This window comes from Hydractinia symbiolongicarpus, chromosome 10 (genome assembly GCF_029227915.1).
Source record: "Hydractinia symbiolongicarpus strain clone_291-10 chromosome 10, HSymV2.1, whole genome shotgun sequence".
NCBI classification, from domain to species: domain Eukaryota; kingdom Metazoa; phylum Cnidaria; class Hydrozoa; order Anthoathecata; family Hydractiniidae; genus Hydractinia; species Hydractinia symbiolongicarpus.
Window position 1 is genome coordinate 24,580,192 of NC_079884.1, and position 22,979 is coordinate 24,603,170.

Here is a 22,979-nt window from a genome sequence, read left to right on the forward strand (position 1 = left end):
TGACAAAAATCCAACAAAATAATTTAATTATGTCCATTGCATCTGAAAGATAGAACTCTCTTTGCTTTGTTGACCTAAGTTTAAGGACAACAACAACAACAGCAACAACAATAACAGACTTCTTAATCAGACAGAAGAGGATATATGTGGAACACAGCGCTAACTGTTTGAAGATATATTACTTGGGAAAATATAACGGGACAAGGAGAAAAGTGAAGTCATTAAAAGAAATTTAATAAAAACAATCACTTTTGCGGATGTTAGTTTTTCCGAATTTCGCGAGCCTTTAAAGAAAAAAAGCGCAAATAGTTACCGAGGATATTATTATGTAAATCGCTATTTGTAAAACCATTTTGAGAAAAAAAAATACTAAATACCTTTTTTCACAAAATTCAATTCTCGCGAAATATAACATCTTGCAACTTCGCGAAAATTATTTTTTTCAAAAAACGATTTCTCGCGAAATTTAATTTCCTTTGTAACGAGAAGTTAGGAAAACTAAGAAAAAAATCAACAAACTCTTACAATCGCAGTACATATTCATATTCTATTACACACCCTTTTAGGAAATAACAGCTTTATTTAAATTTCTAACGAAAAAAACACATCGGTGCTTCACAAAGGTCTGTACGACTGGTGCTCTATTGACAACCGGGATCCCAGGTCCTGTTGCGTTTTATCCTTATATCAAAAACGCTACAGGCCCTGGAACCGAGTTGCTCTATTGACTGCGTCTATGAAACATACTGATGCAGTACGATGAAGAAGTTTTTACTTTTTTCTGCTAACAGCTTATTGAACGAATGTTGAAATACCTGTTGCGGAAAAGGGAGGTGAGGGGTAATGTTCTGGGGAATTGTCAAACAATACAAAAAAACTTTATTTAAAGCCATTTCACTAAATTCATTCATTTATTTAGAAAATACCCTACGTTTTTCATAATTATTTCATTGAATAAAAACAAGAATACATCAAGAACTTGCACAACCTAATACGCACATAAAACATTTCACGCATTTGAATGTAAAACATGAACTAGCAGTACCGAAGATATTGTGTGTTTGACAGCGGTTGAAAGCAAAAGAACGTAGGAAAATCGCACTTACAAGCATGAAAAAACGTTGGATTGTTTCACACTGAAAACTAAAAATGTGGCACCCTTTAACACATTAAAATAACATTCTTAGTTAAACTGCTCAATAAACTCGATAAAGAAAAAAAACCCGGATAAATGACGTATTAAAAGAGAACGAAAAAAATTCAATATAAAACTGTATAAATAATAATGGTGTAACATATTAAATTATATCAACGTAAAATGATTATTAAACTTAAAGAGACTACGAAGTCAGTGCATGACTCTCCATTTTAATGGCTTACACAAATAACGAAGTCGGCTAAAAGTTTACAAGTGCTGAAATGCACTTATATTCTCATATGCTCTCAGATAAAGTACGCAAAGATTGGAGATTATTCGTAGGCTCTTTAAACTGAGATAAATTTAAAAAAATTAACTAAAAATTTATCGGCTGTCACGAAATCGCAGAACGCTTTTAAATTTCGTCGTAAAACTTAGTAGCGATGGCAGGGCCTTGATGTTGCATAAATTTGAATAGTTGACTTATCATGTATGCTACTACGATCCAAATGATTTACAACGTTCAGTGCAGTCTTCAAGTGAGAAGGTTTATTGTAAAAGAACTGAAAACCTTTGGTTACGGTTAAAGCCGCTCGGTTTATCGTGAAATAAACGTTCCGCTCAAATTTAAAAACGCAAAATAAGACATTATCCCGTTGCACCCAACAAGCCGACTATTAATTCTTTGATGTTAAGCTTGACTGGGCGAGACTTCTCTCATTTGAATTATAAAATATTCTCCTATTTTCTTGCTACAGTATTCCGTTAGTGAAATATTGAAAAGTGTCGTAGAGTCTTGTTGTCAGTGACTGAACACTATCGTCTATAAGTTTCACAACGTGTCTCGCTAACTGTTCTTCTGTTAAATTCATGTGAAAACGTTCACGCATCGTCTCGACTGTGGACACGCCCTGTGTGAAACACGGTAACTGCGATCCTACAAAAAAAAAAAAACGATATACCTTACAAATACAACTTCCTGCTAAACAAATATAGACCTTTTTTTGAATTTCATGACTTCTACACACTGTTCATAGTACGCTTCTCGACTCGAATTAGTACATCTCCTAAGATTTTTTTAGTGGAACTTAAACGCGTTTGTTTAATAACACGAAAAGATGAACCTTTCAAGACTTAAGGCCGATTTCCATTATAGAATTCTCGGCCGTAATTCGCCACCTATGGATAACGGCGCTTGATAATACCAATAACGGCAGCGATTTCGAAATTTTGATTGGTTGTTAAAAACACCAAAAAGGCTTGGAAGCACAAAAAGAATTCTAATGGGCACGCCCAGATATTAAAAGCAGAAAGTTGCGGCTAAAAAAGTTTCATTAAAAATCTGACTTGAATTTCCCTGATAAAAGGATTTCATTGGAATTTAGTGAACTATTAAAAATCACTGCATAAAGTACAGATTACGCTATGAAGCCTAAGTCACTGCAAAATCAACCATCTAAAAAAATTTCCCACAATTTTGAAACAAAAAATTCCAGTTCACAAAAATTACTGTGTTACGTCATTTTGCATCACAGCCAAATAAATGGTCATCTAAATTGATAAATTGTAATGAAATTAATTTTAATTCTATTAAATCTGTTTTTAACTACCCAGACAAAGAAATTTGAAAAGACGAAAAATTTTGGTAGCAAACGAGAGTTTATTAATTAAAAACATTAGATCAAAAGTCTACAGTTACGCCTGGATGCCAAAGGTAAAACAACTGAACTATTCTTTACTATTTACAAACGCCTCATCTAGCAATAAGCGCCCTCCACGCCCCTCCCTACCTCCTTTACATACCTGTCTTCATGATTTCAACAATCTGTAGAACTTTATCCATGTTTTTGCGAGCAGCGACAAATCCTTGCAAGATGAGAATTTTGAAGTAATTATACATATCACTATCCGCACCGTCCATCACCTATACAGAGTTAATGAATAGGAAATATAAATAAAACCAAACCGCTGTAGTGACGGGGTGTCAGTGTTATAAAACGTGGACCTTGGAAGAAGCGCAATAAGACCCCACTCGATTAAACCCCTAGTCAAAAACGTCAAATACATGGTGTTTTTTTTAAAAGCATAACGTTTATAAGCATATTTAGGCTCAGGGCTTAGAGAAAAAATAAACATATTACAAACATAAATGTGAGCCCTTGTTGATTGCTTTAGTCATTTTTGTCTTATTGTGAAATAACTACTTTGTTCATCACTAACATACTGCCTGGCAGTGAGCGGGATTCGATCCGCGGTCCCAGAACTGTGTAGTGGGTTCGTCTGCGGCTCTCATTATGTTAGTGATGAACAAAGTAGTTCTTCCACAATATGACTTACACGAATTATACTCGCCCGTCATGAACAGAGGTCTGATCGGGGTAAAGCATTCTCTGCTGAGAATGAAATACGGACGTGCTATGATAAATATTCATTTTTGTCTGTTTGTGTTTTAAGAAAAAAACTGAAAAACTGATTTCAAAAATTCATATGCTAATAAAAAAAAACATGTAAGCGGTTTGGTTGTGTTTTAAACGGAAATAAAAATACATATTCGCAAAAGAACGTATTTTTAACATAATTCTGTTTCAGAAACATTGCAGTACTTCTCAAAAAATTCCATTTGTCTTTTAATTTTGTTCTTCACTATTTACCTTATCGCATCACTTTCGCGCGATTGCACAAAAAAAGGTTCGTTAATGTGCAAAATTTAGTACAGAAACAATGCGAAACGGGAAGGGAATCCAATGATGTTGGACCTAAAGCTTAAAAAGTTGGTCAGACTTCTTAAATTTTTTCCAATGACCCAATAACTAATAATTTGGTTTGCAATTAAAATTTTTTGTGTAAGCTTGTATAAGCCCTACATATTTACTCACACAACTTGTTTGCAAAACGACATGCAGATCCCAAGTTATGGGGTCGTCAGCAAAAAATTAAGAAACCTGGACCGAGTGTCATTTTGGCAAATAAAAATATGTAAATTAATTCACCTTTATAATATCTATGCATTGATAAAGTTTGAATACACATCCATTAACAGGTGCAAAATTAATGATGACAGAAAAGATCAGAATTTGCTATTACTTAAATATGACATCTTGATTTATACAGCATAATTAAATCTGAAATTCTTCAAATGTGAATATCTTGAGAACAGAAAAGCCTTTTTAAAAAATTTAAAAAGACTTGTTGATCAACTTTTTAAGCTCTATAATATAAGTCGAAAATCGTCTTATCCTTGGGATCCCTTTAAGGTGTGTCAGGTGAGTTTAAACACAATAAAATTAATTTCAACAACCAGTAGTATCTAAAACCCCGTGAGAAAAAACAAAACCCCTTTTACTTAAATACACCACACTATAATTTTACAAAAGGTTTGCTATCTTACATCCAAATCAATTAGCGAAACATTACCTCGACGAGTTCATCAGTTAGCTTGAACGGAGAAGCTTCAAAGCCTAAATTCTTCCCCGGCGAGTTTGAGAGAATGAAGCCGAAATCGATATGGATAAGATGGCCTTCTGCATCCACTAGTATGTTGTTGTTATGTCTAGGAACAAAACATACGGAATTAAATTTTAAAACAATAAACTATCCCAAAAACAGGTCAACAGACAAGCTCGAAATTGAAGTAAAGTAGGTTTAACACAAGACAGACTACTAAATTTTATCACGGTACATGTCACCAAAAAGTACTTGATCATAATAGATTTCCTTAATAGGCCGAAAGCAAAGACTCTTGTCTGTCACGCAAAAAGCTATCGCAAGTAGCGAGAAGCAATACGGTAAAAAAAGACGGGCGAACCCGTGGATTTTTCCACGGGTCACCGACTAGTTTTACATATTAATACGTGTCGTAGAACTGTTATTAAAGCCTAAAAATTAAATCTAGAACCAAAATCAGGTTCGAAACAAGTTTGTTTTGGAATTTTATGTCGCGACAACGTTACCTCATACATACCTGTCTTTGACTTGCATGACGTAACAAACTAAACAGTAGCCAGCACAACTTTCAACAAAGTTGCGTTGAGCAGTCAAGAATTCTTCCGTAGTAGGCTCACCAAACTCCTACAAGAAAATAAAGGTTATTAAACTATCTCATCCAAGATAATTATAAGCTACCAAAGCCTCCACATATTTTTAAAGGTAGATCAAAAAGAGGCATTGCATACCCTTCTGGTCAGTAAGAAAGTGTGCGTAGATTTATTCAATGTAAATTCGCTGGTCAAAATTTGCTTATAAATATTGACTGGTTATTTCCAATACCAGACTAATAAAAAATTTGAATAAGGCCAACGCCAACGCAATTCTTACAATTTTTTTTTTGTTTTTTCGACCGGAATTTAAATAAATAACAAAACAACAGCTTCTATATGGGGGTATTTAATAAAGTTAAGAAACGGTGCAACCAACAAGGAAATACGCGGAATAAACAAATACGTCTCTAGCGCAACTCCAAACTTACATTAATAAAATAATCTCTGAGTGACATTTTACTTTGTTTTTTTATCTGGTGCAGGGAGACAGCGTTGACAATAGGCTCGATAAGACCACCACCGCCAGACGTAACCATAACAGCAAACCTAAACAAAAACAGAACATAAGATTTGGAACAAGCGAAACAGTGTAAAACAACAAGTTTATGCAACTTTAATCTCTATTAACTCACACAGCAAGTCCAAGAGCTATTTCTTATTTTTCTCCACCCCCTCCCGCCCCCCCCTCCCCGCCCACTCCCTCCTCCCAAAAAAACCTTTAACTCGCATTACAAAGGTGTATAGTACTTACGGTTTTATCCATAACGGTACTCTTTCTTCTTCAAATATATTCTACAAAAAAATGCAACAGAATTAACAATGTACAGGATTTTTTTTTCACATTACGAACAGTCAGATAAACCGATACAACAATGAATTTGTATAACCCCCTTTTAAAAAATATCTTGTTTATAAAAGTTTATAAAAATCGTGGCTAACATATTTTTGCCATGCCGCAATTGCGACGCATTTGACATTTTCCTCAGCAAATAAAATTCATTGTTTTTCTAAAAAATTAACCAGGAAGACAGTCCTTATCCGCTATTATGAAAAAACACAATGAGAGCACAAAGTAATTCATTACGTAAAATCTCGACACAGTCCTGTTTGCTACAAATAAACTTTTAGTGACTGCAGCTTCACGATAATAAAAATTCAGTTTAGCAAGAATATTTACGCTTTTTTCATTACACCATGTAATCATATACAATCTTATTTTACGTTATTTCTGCTTGATTTTGTCACACATCCTTGTTAATACTTCATATACAGAAGTACTGAGATGCGTTATCAACAATTTATTTCCCAACCAAACTTACTTTGAATTGTCTAAGTAATTGGTAAGCCAAACATTCTTGTCTCAAGTCATCTCCAGTTTTCACAATAGCTGGAATTAGTCTCCAATTCGGCAAATTACCATATGGTGACATGCGGCGAATTCGCTGTACTTTCTCGTGCCAAGGCTCTTTTAATGCGGCGGCTATTAAAATAAAATTTCGTATTTAATGCAACTTTACTGTATAGACAGTGCATAATTGAGCTGAAGGGTAGAATACCATAAAACTCCTGCACATACCGGCTTGTAAATTCAAGAGCCTGATTACATAACTAGGCTATAAGGAATTGCTGAATCTCTAAAACACTAATAGTCTGCAAAACACTTGTCATAAAAAAACATTTTCTATGACTTTTCCCAATAAATGCGAACATCGCTGAAAATTCCATATAACCGAAACTCTGCTTTTCTAACAGTCCATATTTCTGTTATGCTACCGGGTAGCGAGGAGTGAAAAATGTTAGATCTTCCTTTTTGTCACTTTTACAATAAAAAAATCATTGACTTACCAGAAGGATCATCTGGGTCTCTTACCATGAAGAGAGCTTTGGGAGCAGCAAGTGAGTCACTTAATCTTTTACGTACATCTATGGCCGATATGTATATTTCCTAGACCAAAAAAAGAACAATGCCGTAAAATCAATTGTGAAAATGTGTTTGAAAAAATACAAAAAATGATACAATTCCTACAAAAACATGAAAACAACACTTCAAACGAACAAAAGAAGAAAAACAACAACAAACAAACAAAAGACAAACAAAAGACATAAAATCGATGAGTGAATAAATAAATGAAAGAGTAAATGAATGGATAAAGGAGTAAAAGAATGAATAAATGAATGAATGAATGAATGAATGAATGAATAAATGAGTTAATGAGTGAATGAATAAACGAATGAGTGAATGAATAAACGAGAGTGAATGAATAAATAAATGAATGAGTAAATAAATGAATGAGTAAAGGATAAATACAAGGATGAAGTAACGAAGTAACGAATAAGGAATGGAGGGAATAAATATATAAGTGAATAAATGTATTTACCTTTTCTTCCAAATCAATCTCTTCTGAATGAAGCTCGCTACTTCCTGTGGTGGTTGATTGCGATTCACTAAGATCATCCACATCACCGCCCATCTATAACAGCAATGAAAAATCTTACACATCTCCAGTAGATCTTATACAATATACTTATCCAGAATACAAATCATTTTCGCTAGTGTTTCTTGTTCTATACGCCTTGAAATTTTAGTGATAGCCCAGTGATTTGTTTGTCACTTTGGCGTAAAGTGTGGTAACCAGACTTATATAGAATACAATAAGCTTTATTCACAAAGTTGTACTGTAAATTATTATTACAGCACGACTTGAATAAGCGTTCAGTGTAGAAAAAATGCTTACTGAAGATGTTGTTCCTTCGTATTCGCTACTTTCTGGTGATGATGGACCAAAGTTATTTAAATCAAAAGCAGGAAGATTGTCATCAGAACTATGGAATATAAAGTGCAACAAACTGATAAGCTAAGTGATAAAATAGGACAAGAAATTCAAAATTTCATAACCAATTATCAAAGCAGTCTGGATTGACTGGAATTTTTTAAATAAACTTATTTTAACTATCTTAATGAAGATAGTTCATGCTTATATATATATTAAAGAATGGCTGTTTTTGTAGTTTAAATTTTCTTTTTTCTAAACATTAAATGATTAAGATGTCTAAAGTGTCATTGCAGTACTACAGTTATCTTTTTCTTAAAGTTAGATGTGTGTGAACTTATTTTTTTTGCGAATTCTTATAGAGATTCCTTTTTTTCTTTCATTGTCTGCAATAAACTTTCTTCCAATGTGTTAAGCATTTCTTGACTATAAGGTTATCAAGACTGACAAGTAAAAAAAACTTTTGGACAATCTGATCATGTCAATTTAGTTTTAGCAATTCACACATACTTGTTGTGTTGCAGCAACTGAGGAAACAAATTTTCAGTCATGAAGGAGTCGTGGTCAGCTAGCAGATTTTCATGACATTGAGCTTGCAATTGTTGCTCTTCACTGACGTCATGTGCAAGTACTTCAATGTATATTATATATGGAGCCTAAACATAAACATAAGGAAAGTAAAAATACAAATTCACACAGGGGGTATAGTATTCACACTGCCAATTGACATTGGTATTAGTGTATTTTCATATCTATATTATAATACCCGTATACGTCCATCCGTCCGTCCGTCTGTCTGTCTGTCACGTAAAATGGTAGCTTAGCTGCGCAAGTAGCGAGACGCATGCAATGCGGTATAAAAAGGACGGACGAACCCGTGGATTTTTCCACAGGCTAACGACTAGTTCTAAAAATTCATTCGAACACGCCCCTGGACGTAATTTGTCAGTATTGATATACAACACTATTTTATTACCAACAACAATCATGGACAAAACATAATGACACAAGACGTTGTGTGGGTGTGCTAATTTTGGATTTTGTCACCACAAGTGATTACATTGGTTGTTTCTTTATTAGAGTCGCGCATTCTGAACTTGTCAAAGATTGATGTTCAGAGCGATCTTCGTCGACTAGATGTGAATTTTTTCATTGTGTGGATACACTAGAGAATGCTACTAGCAACTTTTAAATGCTCTCTATTTGGCCTAGCTAATTAGCTGTTTGAAAACTGACGAAAACTCGCTTTTGTTTCATTTTGGCCACGGTTGCAGTTGTTATCCCGTTAAAAATTCTGTGGCAATTTTCAGCTGTTTGGCAGCCATTTTGCAAAATATTGGAAAATCTACATTATAATGCCCGTATACGTCTGTCCGTCCGTCCATCCGTCCGTCTGTCACGCAAAATGATAGCTTAGCTGCGACGGGCGAACCCGTGGATTTTTCCATGGGCTAACGACTAGTATTGTTATTATTATTGTAAAGATTAAAAATCAAGAAAATCTACATACTTTATCTTTTGAATTGAGAACAACTGCAGCATTGTGTGGTATACGAACTATATGGTGTGGAAAGACATCGTCGAAAGGCACAAAGACTTTTGCTGGCAGGTTTAGATTAAGAAGGGACAGTTCAGCACATAACCGTTGAACTAAAAAAATCAATTATATAATATAACTTTGGAGTTTCATTCTCTATGCACCAAAACAATCTTTTAAACAAGCAAAAATACTGCACTTGGATAAACATATAAGAATTTTATTTTAGTCTATTAAAATAATATAAATTTCTAATAACCTTTTTCTTGCTTGGTTGGTAAACCTCGTAAACGTTGTCCAATTGATTGTAATGCATTAATGAATTCACGCTCTGCCACGTACAGTGGCACCTAAATGTGATAATAAACTTGTAAGTAGACCTCCTAAATACTACATGGATCAAAGTACACTCATTATTTTTTATAAGCATACAGGTAAATTGGGCTTAAGCTCAATATGCTTAAGATTTTCCCAATTTGAGCCTGAATTTATGCTTAAGGTATGCTTACCTGTCTTGCTAGCTCCTGGACTGAGTTAAACATTTTGTTCCATTTATTTGTACATAGTTTAGTTCAAAAGATTTCATGCAAAAATGCTGTTTCCTATCACTTAACCTCGTCCTTTGTGTGATACTATTTTTTACACTTGATTTGGAAGGAAATGGAAGTGAGGGAAAAAAATTCGGAGGCTGAGAAATATGCTTAGTATATGCTTATATTTTTAAGCACGTGAGCTTAAGTATGCTTATAAGCTTTATGGTTATGAAAAATAATGAGTGTAGTTTTTTAAACTGCAATGCAGATTAAAGATATTTTTAAAGAATTGTCTTGTGGGCCTTTTTCAGCCCTAAAAAGAGGCAAAATTGTGTTGCATAATTATTTTTGTTGTACAAACTTTCTTGTATATATCCATGGGAATTCACTTTTCATAAACATTTCCAACATATTTCAATTTTTTGTACATCTTCAACATAGTATGGCAAAACTTTGTTTTTGTCAAAATACGTTGCACACACACAAGATACAAGTATCATTATAGACAAAAAACAACTAAATGACAAAATATGAACCATAATTTACCTGCCAGCAACAGCATTGATTAATATCTTCTTTTGTTTCCAACTCTTTTAAGTTACAAGACGATGCTGCTATTTTGACAGGATTCTCAGCTGTGCTATTTGTTAAGAGGTGCTGCGGACATTTACCAAATGCTAAACCATGTTGTAAATGATCTTGATCTATATTTTCTGTTGAATAACTGTGTGTTGTTGATGAATATAAAAAAGAGGCTTTATCTGTGATAGTTCCAATAATAGCGTCAGATTTCGAACGCTTGTGGGATTTCTTGGCAGGTGACATCGTGATTAGCTGAGGTCTGTAAATTTTTTAAAAAAGAGGTGGAGGTCAAATTGTGAGAATTTATTGGAACAACAGCACTTTACTTAGAATATTCAATATTTTTTTTGAATAGAAAAATCAGTACAATAGCCCTGGAAAAGTTTATAAAACTTAAAGAGTAGCCTCATTATATGTCAAAAAGATGTCACAAAGTCACTGAATAATATCAACATGGAAACCTGAGAGATCTTTATCTGGCTGCTGGACTACATTATTCTTTCTAAGTACGAGGGTCTCAGCCCCAGGTAAACATGAAAAGTACTGCAAATGTGTATTAGATGATACACAACAAGTAAGCTGTTCGGCAATTTTTCCTACCTATGAATTTTAGTTTGTTCTTCAGATATAATTTGTAACAACTTTCGTGCAGTTTTAATTACTTCTTGACATAGTTCACCACTTTTGATTTCAGATTCAAGAATCCATGCAGCTCGTAGGCTGAACACCGTGTGATTTTTTGCCCGTAAAGCTAAGTATGGATGAATGATATCTGATAATTCCTCCATATGCAGATACATATTTCTAAAATGGAAAGATAATAAAAGGATTTACAGGAGAACAGGTGGTATGCTTAATGGTGTATTAAAACAATGTGTGGAAAAAACAACAATGCATAGTTTACTTATTCCTGACACTTAAAAACTTTGCTCATTGCCCTGTCATTTCACTTTTGGTTTGTAGTGCAATTCTGCAGACAAGCTTATTAAATTTTAGAAGCATATAAAATTATTGGATATTGCAAGGTAAGCAAAAATTTAAGGGTAAAGGAAGTGAACTAGTGCAAGATTTTTTAGGGTTATGCATTGTATTTCTATGATACATTTGCAAAGTTTGAATGCATATTCACAGGTAAATCTGTTGTAAGTTGTGCAGAATTAATCTAAAAATCTAGCTCCTGTGAAAACCTATGTTTGCTTTGCAAAATTTGTTACATGAATTATCAAACAAAACCAAATTTTTAACTCTTCTGCCTCACTTGCCTGCTAATTGTTTATGCTTAAAACACAGGTGTGACATCATGAACTTACTCTCTTTAAAATATTTCCTTAATTTCAAGGCAGCGCAGTTCAGTTTTCCAAGTAAGAAAAAATGTTACTGTTGACTCTATTGGCTATTTTGAGAAAAAACAAGTAAATCCTGTTTATTTAAATTAAATTTCTATTATAATTATTTTTACAAAATATGTTTTCGATATTTTGTCAATAGGGTACACATGTGATAAAAAGTTTGGAAGGAAATGATAAAAAGTTTGGAAGGAAAATATATTTCTAAGTATAGAAAGTAAGTCTTATCATTTTATAAAAGACATTATAAAAGCCACCTACTTTCCTGTCTTAAATTCAGAAAAACAAACACAATCTGGAGAGAATCCAGGGAAACCTTTTTTGTGGCTCCTGTTGAAAGATCAAACTGAGAAACAACTATCAAACTGTCCTATGAGTATTCTTGCCTCAGACAAAAATAATCAACCTTGTCCACAATATTTCAGCAGGTCATATTCCTTTTTCAATCTCTTTTTTCCTTTTTATAATAAACCAACAATTCTGTATTTATTATAAACATTTAGAGAACATTTTTCAGGGTCTACAAGATTTCCATGGGAAGAAGCTGTATTTTTATTATATTGATTACTTCCATCTTCATTTCCAGTTACATTTGAACACATATTTTAGTGTCTTTGATTCCAGTACCCCAGGTGTACAAAATATTTTTCTGTATTTTTTACCTCACAAGCTCTTCTACCAAAAAATTGCAAATAGTCATTTTTACCACTTTATTTAGTGGAAGCTCTGTAATGGAAATGTACTACCTAGCTAGTTACAACACCACTTTCCATTAGAACTTCCCTGCTTTACAGAAGGGTAACTATGGTAAAAAATTAAAAATCCCTTTTTTTGTAGTTCAACTCCACGCATGCTTTAACTTTTTGGTAACCTTTTATCTTCTGGAAAAAGGGTTAACATACACTATAAAATGAAAATTAAATGCTGCATAAAGATAGTCCTCAGGATGCTCACATTCAAAGCTAGTTCATGATGTCAGAGTAACCTGGGCTATTAAAATTTATGCACGACAAGAAGCAGTTTGTGGAAGGTAATTTTCAAAACTTTATTTTATTCTTACTAGCAAATGTTAAGATGATTTACCCATTCCATATACGAAAATAATAAATAAGTAAATTTAAACAAATTTTTCGCAAGAGGTAAAGCTTTAAACAGGAATATCTTAAAAAATGAAAAATGAGTTTCAAAAATTTAATTTTGTAAGTCCAACAACATAAGTTCAACATTTTTATTCCTTAAAAGCCCCTCCACGAAAAGGCATATTTCAGATAAATATTTTGTCTTAAATTTATGATCATTGCTTATTTTAAGGTGGCAGCAACCCATTTAAGAAGCAGGAATTTTTTTTTTTTTTACATAATTAGTTACGAAAGGTTCTTTTCAGACTATATATCCATGTTATAACAAACTTGTCACAATAATATAGGTAAAATACTTTCACCAAGAATATTCAGTCTCAACAATTCCACTTTAAATTAAAATCATGTATAATTAATTAGTTCTGCCAAATATAGTTTAAGTCTACAGGCTTGCGAAATTGTACAGAAAGGAATGATGTAACTAATAAAGAGAAACAGTAAAAGCAACAAAGATAATGCATTATGTGGAAATTTAAGAAGATCTTCATTATGCTACACTGCACAAGCTTTAACTTTTCATAGAATTCTCCTTTTACTTTAAAATTTTCAGACATGCTTGATGAACCATTCGATGCAGTAGGAGATGCTAACAAAGATCTTTTAAAGAAAACAAAAGGCTGTTGTTAAAAAAATATGAATTAACAAAAAAACTCTGCACACTGTTTTAACAGGGTTAACCCAAGGCTCATTTAAAAACAGAAGCTAATGAAAAATAACAAGATTGTAAAAAGTTGGAGCTCATAGAACTGTGAGTTATTCTGAATATTCAATGGAATGGAACACAAAATAATAAAAACAAAACTTCATTCCTATACTTACAGAAGTTCTGGCAAATACATATCTACGTCTTGGTCTGCAAAACTCTATTAAAAAGAAATTGTATGTTGTAAAACATCTGTATATTAATTGATACATACCTTAATTCTTTTTTTTTCTGCACATCTATGTTTCAATGAATCAAATATTTGTCATTATTCCCAAACCTCCAATTTGAAAAAAGGCAACTTGAAAGTGCATGAAATAAGATGCTTGAGAAAAAAGACATCCTAAATTAAATGCATGATATATGATATGCATGATTTATATAACATATGAATGATATAAACGTCTGAGTAACTTAATGTAACCTCTTTCCTGTTTAGGACACCCTTCTACCTCAACAAACATTATTTGCTCTTTTTTTTTTTGTAAATCATAAAGTAACAAAAACAATAATGACTTACAAAGAGTTTATTTCCTAAATACGCCAACACACCATTTTCTTTGGAATTTAAAAGATACGCAAGAGCAATATGCATGTCAAAAAGTTTTGATTCAAAAAGGCGTAACAACCAGGAACCCTGCTTCGGTGGTAGTGATGCATCTTCCGTTTTAGCTAACAGTAAACGATTTTTTTTATCTATACTTTTCCGACTTTTTTGTTTACGCTTTTTCAGCTTAGCATAACTAATTGATAATCTAGATGATGGTTTAACTTGTTTATCAGCAACTACACCACAGTTACAGGTCTTTAATTTAGAATCAACACTGTTGGCTTTACATTTAATGTCTTGTTTACACACGTCTGTTTTCGTCATTAAAGTCTTGGCAGTTTGTTCTTTTAATGTGGCAGCATCTTGATGTGTCATTTTAACTGCAGCTAAAAGAAAAACACAGTAGAAAAATACAGGATTAAATAATTAAATGTTCAAATGCTTCGTAGTTATTAGGAAATTTGTTTTCTTTAATGCTTTAACAACTTTACACAATGAAAAGAAATATTTACCCCCTGCTATAAAAAGAGATATACCTGTCAAAATGTTACCTTTTACAAATTGACTAGCGCGCTGGAGTTGATAAACATCGTGGTTCTCCTCAGGAATTGTTATCAGTAACTCACAAACCATGTCAAATTAATCTATTTTATTCAAAACTTATTTCTGTGTTGTCTTAAACTAAATCCACAAAAGCCATAGAAATTATAAAGTTTTTTTATGAAGTGTGAATTATATATAAACAATGCAAATCCTTGGTAGACAATATCATATCATTCAATAACGTGAAGAGTGAATTATATAAAAAAGTTAAATCATAAAAAAAAACAAGAATCATTGAAAATACATGCACATTTACAAGAACACTTAAAGAAACATGTGGCAAATTAAAAGAAAAGCAATTACAAGTCAAAGGTGAAAGTGTGAAGAAGCAATATAACCTAACTTCACAGGTTTTAATGGCATGAACGAACATTTAATATTTTTCAATATATATAGTCAAAATTTAAAAGGCAAATTTGAGAATATACTGGAGTAAAATTGTTGAAAACATGAATTAGCAGATGGCAGAGATCTTACCCTATCACAGCATTCTTCTTTTCAAAACTTTTGAAAAGTAAATTCCATAAAAACAGTAATAGAGATTACATCTCAATCTTAATTATTATCTTATATTATGTGGCGCGTGGCCTTGTGGTTATGGAGTTCGCTTTGCAATCATAAGGTTCGTGGTTCAGTTCACAGCACGGGCATGTTTAGCAAGTGCCTTTACTACAGCTACAGGTCAACCCATGCCATGTGAGGGAAATCGGGTAGGTATTACCGGTGTATACTTAATGTATACATTCTGATCACAGGACCCACATTGATAACAGTGCTTCTTACACGGAAGTGGCTATATCCTGTATAAACATTCGGAATAATAATAATAATAATAATATCAGTGTCTCAGTAGAAAAATTGCAGGCAAACATCGGTTAAGCAAGCACCTTTCTTTGTTACAATTCTGTTTCAATCCTAAAGGTACAATCTATGCATTACAAAGTATGCATGCAAAAGAAAAAGAAAACAATTACTTTTTCAGCTGTCATACAAGTATCTTTACAAAAAACAGCAATTATCCCATTAATTATAATTTCAACATGTAACCCTTTTATGTTTAAATTGAACTTTGAACTGGGTATAATTTTATGACTATAGAAAACAGTAACATGATAATGGGCTTTCGCAACAAAAACATTAAGAAACAAAAAACAACTTGAAATGCTGTTGATATTGCATATAGTTTATAACACCTATCTGTTTCATGTTGAAGATAGGCAAAAACAACTCATCAAAATTGCCCCCTTTTATTATTTTTGCACATGAAAGCTTTGTTATCTTAATACATAACGTCTTAAACATTATAAGGTGTTAAAATATAAAACATGTTAAGATGTATATACAGGAGTTTGGGTTTAACCCTATAATCCAATAAAAATGTGGATTACAAAATCAGTAGAAAAGTAAACCTTACTTTTAATCCAAATATATACAGTCTGAAAGAATTATCTAATAAAATATTTAACAACAGTATTGAGCAAAATATACCTGGACAACAAAACTTTCTGACAGAAAATAAACAGGGGAAGATATCTGCACAACTTTTAAAAATGTCTGTGTTTTTAAAGCCGAATAATAACACTGAAAAGGACAACCTAAATCTTCAACATTCTGCCATAGCACCTAAATTAGAATCTACTGTGTTTACACAAGGTAAATGTTGGGAAATATTTTTCTTCGGATTAAAAGGGATAGGAAATTTTAAACTCTAAAATTGTAAATGGTTTTATACTCACAAAACATTGAAGTACAGAGTACACATAAGTCAAACAATCACATAACCCTGGATGGCAGTATATTTAATCCTCTTAAAAATCAAAAATGTCTGAGTAGAACTTTATCATAAAGTTGAACAGTTAATAAAACAACTTTAGCAGATGAACATGCAGTCTTGTAGTGGCCAATATAAAAAGCAAAGACTTCCTTTATGTACACCAAGCTCCTAATAATGATTCAGGATGACTAAGGAAATAAGTGTTTTGCAGATACTTTGCAGTTTCCTAAAGTCAACTCCTACACCAGTTACAAGTTCCTTATAAAACCAAACACCTAAAAGTCTATACTTGTCAGGCCTCAAAAGGTTAAATAAAGCCAACACACCTACACCCTTCTCTTAAATTAAAAATCTTTTTTGGCATGGGTAGCTTAGAATTATAATAAACTTAAAAGTTGTTCTATTTTAGCAAAAAACAATAACGACATAAATTGTCATTTGGCAACAATTTACATAATTATATTACAGAAGAGTGTGACGTCCCAGCATGGTCAATATTTGTTTTTACTTGTTTTACTGTCAAGCAACTCTTTAACTAAAAACTCCCATTGTGTAAACTGCCTGTCTCGCTTGTTTGTTTACTTTAACTCATTTGGTGATTGTTAGTCAACTTTACGAGTCAAGGAAAGTGGAAGAAAAAACAAAATAAACTAAGAAAAAAAATATATAACTAGCTTAAAAAAGGGGTGAGCAAAAAAATATATAAGGTTGTATTTATAAGGTCACATCAGATATATTTCTAAAAAAGAACAACATGTCTAGTAATCTTTAGAATCACATAATACTAAGCCAACATTACAACATTCCCTTCTACTTTACACATGATAAAGATTCACACATTCTAATTCATAAACACACACCTAAGTGTGAAGTTATTCTTACTAAATTGTCTAGTACGCAAAACATCCTCCTTATGGTTGCTATGGACCATAATGACTTACCAATTAAAATAAGGTTGTTAAAATTAATACCTTAATTAAAGCATCATAAGATACTTTAAATTGTTTACTGGCTAAAAAATAGAGTCGCCAAGACATCAGCTTTTATCTGTAAATGCCTACTATTTATAAGACATCATAAAGAACTGTTAAAACAAGTTGCATATTAGATGTTAACTGCTTCACATCCACTATGAAATCACATTTACACATTTTTATAGCAAGTCAGAAAAGAAAACACCCCCTTTTCAAAAACCACATTAAAGTTTTTATAAACTCTATGTGGTACGTAATGAGTCAAATAAAAAGGCATGTGCTTTGATAAAGGAAAATATAAATAAATAATAAAAATACAAAACAATCATAATTATAAACGTATTGTTTACTTAGAGTAAAACATGTTATTTTTTTCATTGATTTACCACCTTTAGGTTAAATTATTGTTTTTAATTTTTTAAAAAACAAACTAAAATGACAACCACATAGGGAAAAATAATGTTTAAAAAATGTGTTCCAAAGATATTAAGAGATGGTTGCATGTGTTGCTTTACTGTTGTTACCTTCCATAAATCAAAATCTACTATTAAAAAATCGACTTTTAAGAAACATCAACAGGATACAATGTACTTATGCAGGGTTGTTTTAAAGGTCTTTTAGCGTTTCCACTATAACATGATATTAAAACAAAAACAATCTGCCCAAAAGATTCAAGATAACATTGAAACATCTTCCATCATACCAATCAGAGGACATCCACCAGCAAATAAAGATGTAATAAGAATGAAGTCTACTGTTAAAAATACCTCAGAGCCTGTCCTGTACAAAATGGAATCAATGAAAAATATTTTTACAAAATATATGCCAAATAGCAGAATCAATCAAATAGTGTTGAAAGAAATAGCGAAAAAGGGGGAAAAATTGAGGATGGCAAATTTGATTAAGACTGCCAACAGCTTTACAATGCAGTATATAATAATATAAATACTAAGGATAACCAAATTAGATAGTCCACAATGATTAACAAAATTATCAATTTGAAATCTATAAATTACATGCAGACCTGTGTCCGGGCAACAGCTAGGGTAAACTGAACCCAGAAAACAATCTTTACACAATTCAAGGTTGCTAGATTTATTCCAGTACGAAACTCTAACAAAAATTGTATCCCTTTTAAAAATTACATGCAAATATCATTTGTTGATAATTGTTTATGTCATATACAACAATTATCATTCATGTAAATAGAAAATGCACTATACTTTCGGTTTCTTTTATAGCATAATTTTAAAGCTTTTAAAGAGTTCACTGCAAATGAATAATTTCAAAGGGTATGACAAATAAGTATAAAACATCCAAATGTTTTTAAACAGAAAGGATAAAATACTTATGATTTTTAGGCATAGATCTGTAGAGATCAAACAATTTTATTCCGTTTATTTGTTTTCGGTGCACACAAATTTCAAAAAAGTAAAAAAAGGAAGCAAAATTGAAAATTAAAAAAAAATTCTGTGTACTAATTGAAATATTGCCCAACGTAAGGGTATATCTTTTTTAGCTATTTATACTTAAAGGTTACCTCCTGCGAAAAATAAAGTTAATTGCATATAAAAAGCATGGAAAGTTGTCTAGGAATTTGAATATTTTTTTAAAAAATCCTTGATTGGTTCTTTAGAATTTGGACTAAGAAGATTTACTTTTATATAAATTTCAAAATTTAGTTACCATAATTATGCTCAATGCTAAACTCATGATGTCATAATTTCTCATAATTAGCACAACTTTTAAGACAAATATCTCAAGAACAGATAAAGATTTTTCAAAAAAATAAAAAGGTTTCCAGAGAACTTTCAAAGATCTTTCATATGTGCCCAACTTGATTTTTCACAGGAGGTAACCTTTAAGGAACAGTATGTAAGGAACAGTATGTTTTGTAATGATGAAATTATTCATTTTTTGTGCTTCAACGACGACTTTATTATTCAATAACTACTTTTTTACTTTGATTGATCTCTTTTAGGTATGAATACAATTTAGAATCACTCAGCAATGTTATTTTGCGAAGTAAGTTCCTGTGCCTTTTGCTACAAATAAAATATTGAATCGATAAACTTTAGACTTTTGCTTATATTACAGTTTATATTACAGTAAAGAGTGCAAACTGCATTTAAGTATGAGAAAGATTATTTGAAAGTGTTATTTGCGTTTAAATATTAGCACCATGAACCCAAGGGTGCACAACTCTTATCTCCAGTTATCACATCCTTTAATGATAGTCTTGTCATTTCCTTTCGGTAGGCAAAATATCTTACCTTAAGGGTTTTTGCACATATGTTCCATAGCTTTTTTTTATTTCGGTTTTCAATTTTTCCTTTACTACAAAGAACAAAACTTTTATTTAATGTGTCTTTGCTATGTCTATTGTCATCTGCTTTAATGTAGGGTTCAAACACATTACACAAAGAAAATGTGAAAATTACTTTTTAAACATTTCTGTGTTTTTAAAATACTGGAGAAGTCAGCACTATCTACGATGTATACAATACTAGCAACATTGTTAGGACATTTCCAAAAATATGTTACGCTTGTGTCTGAAGTGCTAGCAAAACTAGGTTGGTTGATCAGATTAATTTTTCTCTGTGGTTTTACAATCAGCACAAAGTAAATTTGTCCCCAGTATCATAAAACCACTTTGCACTGGACTATTTAGAAATAAGATTTCTAACTTTTGTAGGTTACATATAGTTTATTGCTTGAGTTAATTCAGAACCATGATTTGATCAGGCCTGGTCAGGAGACGCGTGCGATCGCACGCGCACACACCCACACACGCGCAAAGAAGTTTACGCGAGCGATTTATCGCTCACGTAAGAGACTATTTGTCAGAATTTTCTAGAGATCCTACGATATATTTTTTTCACATTTTAAGAGAATCTACTAAATAAGCGCCACCAAAAACACAAAGCTTATGAAGAACGATCGTGTTATTATGAAGAACATGAGGTAAAGAGAACATTAAGGTCGGCTCCTTTCCTTCATGCTGACACTCTTATGCTCGGCTGGTGCATTACACTGAGACTCGAGCGAAAGACAGAAGACCATTGGAATCATGCCACAAGTCAGTCCGACCTTTATCGTCACAGAGAATACTGCGAGAAGAGTGCGCACCCATGCAAGTTAAATATAACTGGAGCATTTTCCAAGCATGTCACTGGCGACTTCTGCGATATACAACCTAATGCCCTAACCTAATAAGTTCATCTAGAAACATAAAAAGCCAGTTGGCAGTGAACTATTAACCTAACGAAGTTCACCATCCAGAAGGTATGTCATTAAGACTTGCACTCCATTTTCATTTGTCATCGTCTTAGGAGATCAGTGCATCAAATTTATGAGAGGTCTAGCCCTAATAAAAGGTGAATGACGAAAGACATTGCCAGCTGCACAATTTCACTACAAAAAAATATTGCTGACACAATGCCGACGCAAATCAGTTGAAATGAATCTCACATCGTTTTATTGCTGACGTAAAAAATTCTAATTTTTAAGGACAATGTTTTATGACAATGTCGATCTTATGAGATTTTGAACTATATATACTTTCATAAAAATCTAATCCAGCGTTCTCAGTAACCGTAAACGACTATTTCCTAATAGAAATTTATCCCCAATTTCCCAATTTATTAGATGAGCTAAATATATTCACCACAAAATATGGGACATATAGCCCATTTTATGCAAGTTGTGAAGGACTAGGTTTCAATAATGCTTAGACCACCTTAATGAAATTCTCATTTGGGATTTAGCAGCCCTTATTTTATATATATTTCTGGGTTTTATTTTTTATTTCTGTTTTTTTTTTCTGTTTCATTTCTCTATTTTACCTAGACTTGCACCTTATTATACTTAAACGCATAAAGGGAAGATAGTGGTTATGGCTCAACAAATAAATCAAAAGTCACATGAATAACTGTGACAATACTTTTCACAAAGTGTAACAAAAAACGAAAATGATTGGAACAAACATTGTGCGTATTTAATTTAAAGTAAATTTAGCAAGAATTTGCTGTGTGGTAACTAAATGAAAACCAAAGATGCTTTCAGAAAGCTATCCAAGCACTTTTCACATGTTGTGTTAAGTGCTGCAACTCTGCATTTCCAGCCCTGAGATTTATCCTACAAAGGACTTTAAAACCCTTTAAATTTAAATCAGCGTCAAAGGATTTTGTTCTAAATCAACTAAAGTGATTGAATCGTAAAGTGAACTTTACCAAACATGTTTTTAAACACTGTGCAAAACCTCCACATAGACTATTAGTACGGCTTATTAGCCATGGAGGTTACGAAAGATCTTTCATACTGGTAAGGTAGACTTCACAAATATTCGGTGTTCGAGTAACCCGTTGGCCCTATTTTAGTCATTTGAGTCCTATTCTAGGACTCATGACTAACACTACATATTTGTGATACCTGCCTACAGAAGAGATAGAAAGGGAGATAGAAAGCTAGCTAGGTAGATAACATATTTTCAGCAGACAGCCCATTTTAATGACTGTATCAACAAAAATTATTTTTAATAGTGCTTGCTAGAGTTTGGCTGTGGTAAAAAGGTGTGTGTAAAAAGCACATGCTTTGAAATGACATTAATTCTGTTTTATACAATTCCTCTAAATACAAAATATTGAACCGTACAGAGTTTGAATTACTAACCTGTGCGTGAAGACTGAATAAAGGTCTGGATACTTGTTGTTAGTTTATGTTTTTTCCTTCCCTACGCTCCCCCAATTGCTAAGCCGCCATTTTTCCTCAGGCCTCGGGTAAAACAACAATAATTTTTCACTGGGTCAAAGTACGCGCCGGGAAGCGGCCCGACTGTGACCATTTACGTTTTTGTTTGTGGAACTTTGCGAACCAACCAGGAAACACAGGATAATTTTTCTTACAACTGGTTTTAGAAAAATATAATTAATTTTTGAATATTGCATAAAGATAATCTATTATCATACAGCAAAGTCCAAATGGCATATTTAGTGGAAATTTCACATTTTTAAGCGAATTCTTGTGAACTATAGAAAATGGAAAAATATTTATTAAAAAATCTTTAATTTATTAAAAAATGTTAACAAAAATGCTATGACAACACCACCAACTTAAAATTTCCGTAACAACAATTCGTAACCAAAAAGAATAATACCCACCTCCTACGAATTGTATTTGATCGTCCCAACCTCGTCCCTAGGGCTTGTTGGATATTTTATATTAATTACCACGAGGTTTTGGCGTTGAAATTGGCGTCGAAACTATCTTCACTGTTCACCCGATTTTGATAGG

The 22,979-nt window shown here is 32.5% G+C and overlaps 1 protein-coding gene across 2 annotated transcripts; it reads right to left on the bottom strand.

The window, feature by feature from the left end:
- Nucleotides 1-519: 519 nt before the first annotated feature.
- LOC130662624 (phosphatidylinositol 4-kinase beta-like) lies at nt 520-22,496 on the bottom strand. Of its 2 annotated transcripts, XM_057461518.1 has the most exons (19): nt 22,359-22,481; nt 14,888-15,017; nt 14,307-14,722; nt 13,903-13,946; nt 11,199-11,402; nt 10,563-10,857; nt 9,743-9,833; nt 9,457-9,596; nt 8,457-8,602; nt 7,911-7,998; nt 7,554-7,646; nt 7,021-7,120; nt 6,495-6,655; nt 5,927-5,967; nt 5,604-5,721; nt 5,100-5,206; nt 4,553-4,688; nt 2,942-3,062; nt 520-2,075 (listed from the first exon to the last, which is right to left on the bottom strand). In XM_057461518.1, the coding sequence occupies exons 2-19, from the start codon at nt 14,967-14,969 to the stop codon at nt 1,891-1,893; spliced, it is 2,568 nt and encodes an 855-aa protein (XP_057317501.1). In that variant the 5' UTR covers nt 14,970-15,017; nt 22,359-22,481; the 3' UTR covers nt 520-1,890. The 2 variants fall into 2 exon arrangements, with proteins under 2 accessions (XP_057317501.1, XP_057317502.1); XM_057461519.1 differs by lacking the exon at nt 14,888-15,017 and having other exon boundaries at nt 22,359-22,496.
- Between the last annotated feature and the right edge of the window lie 483 nt (nt 22,497-22,979).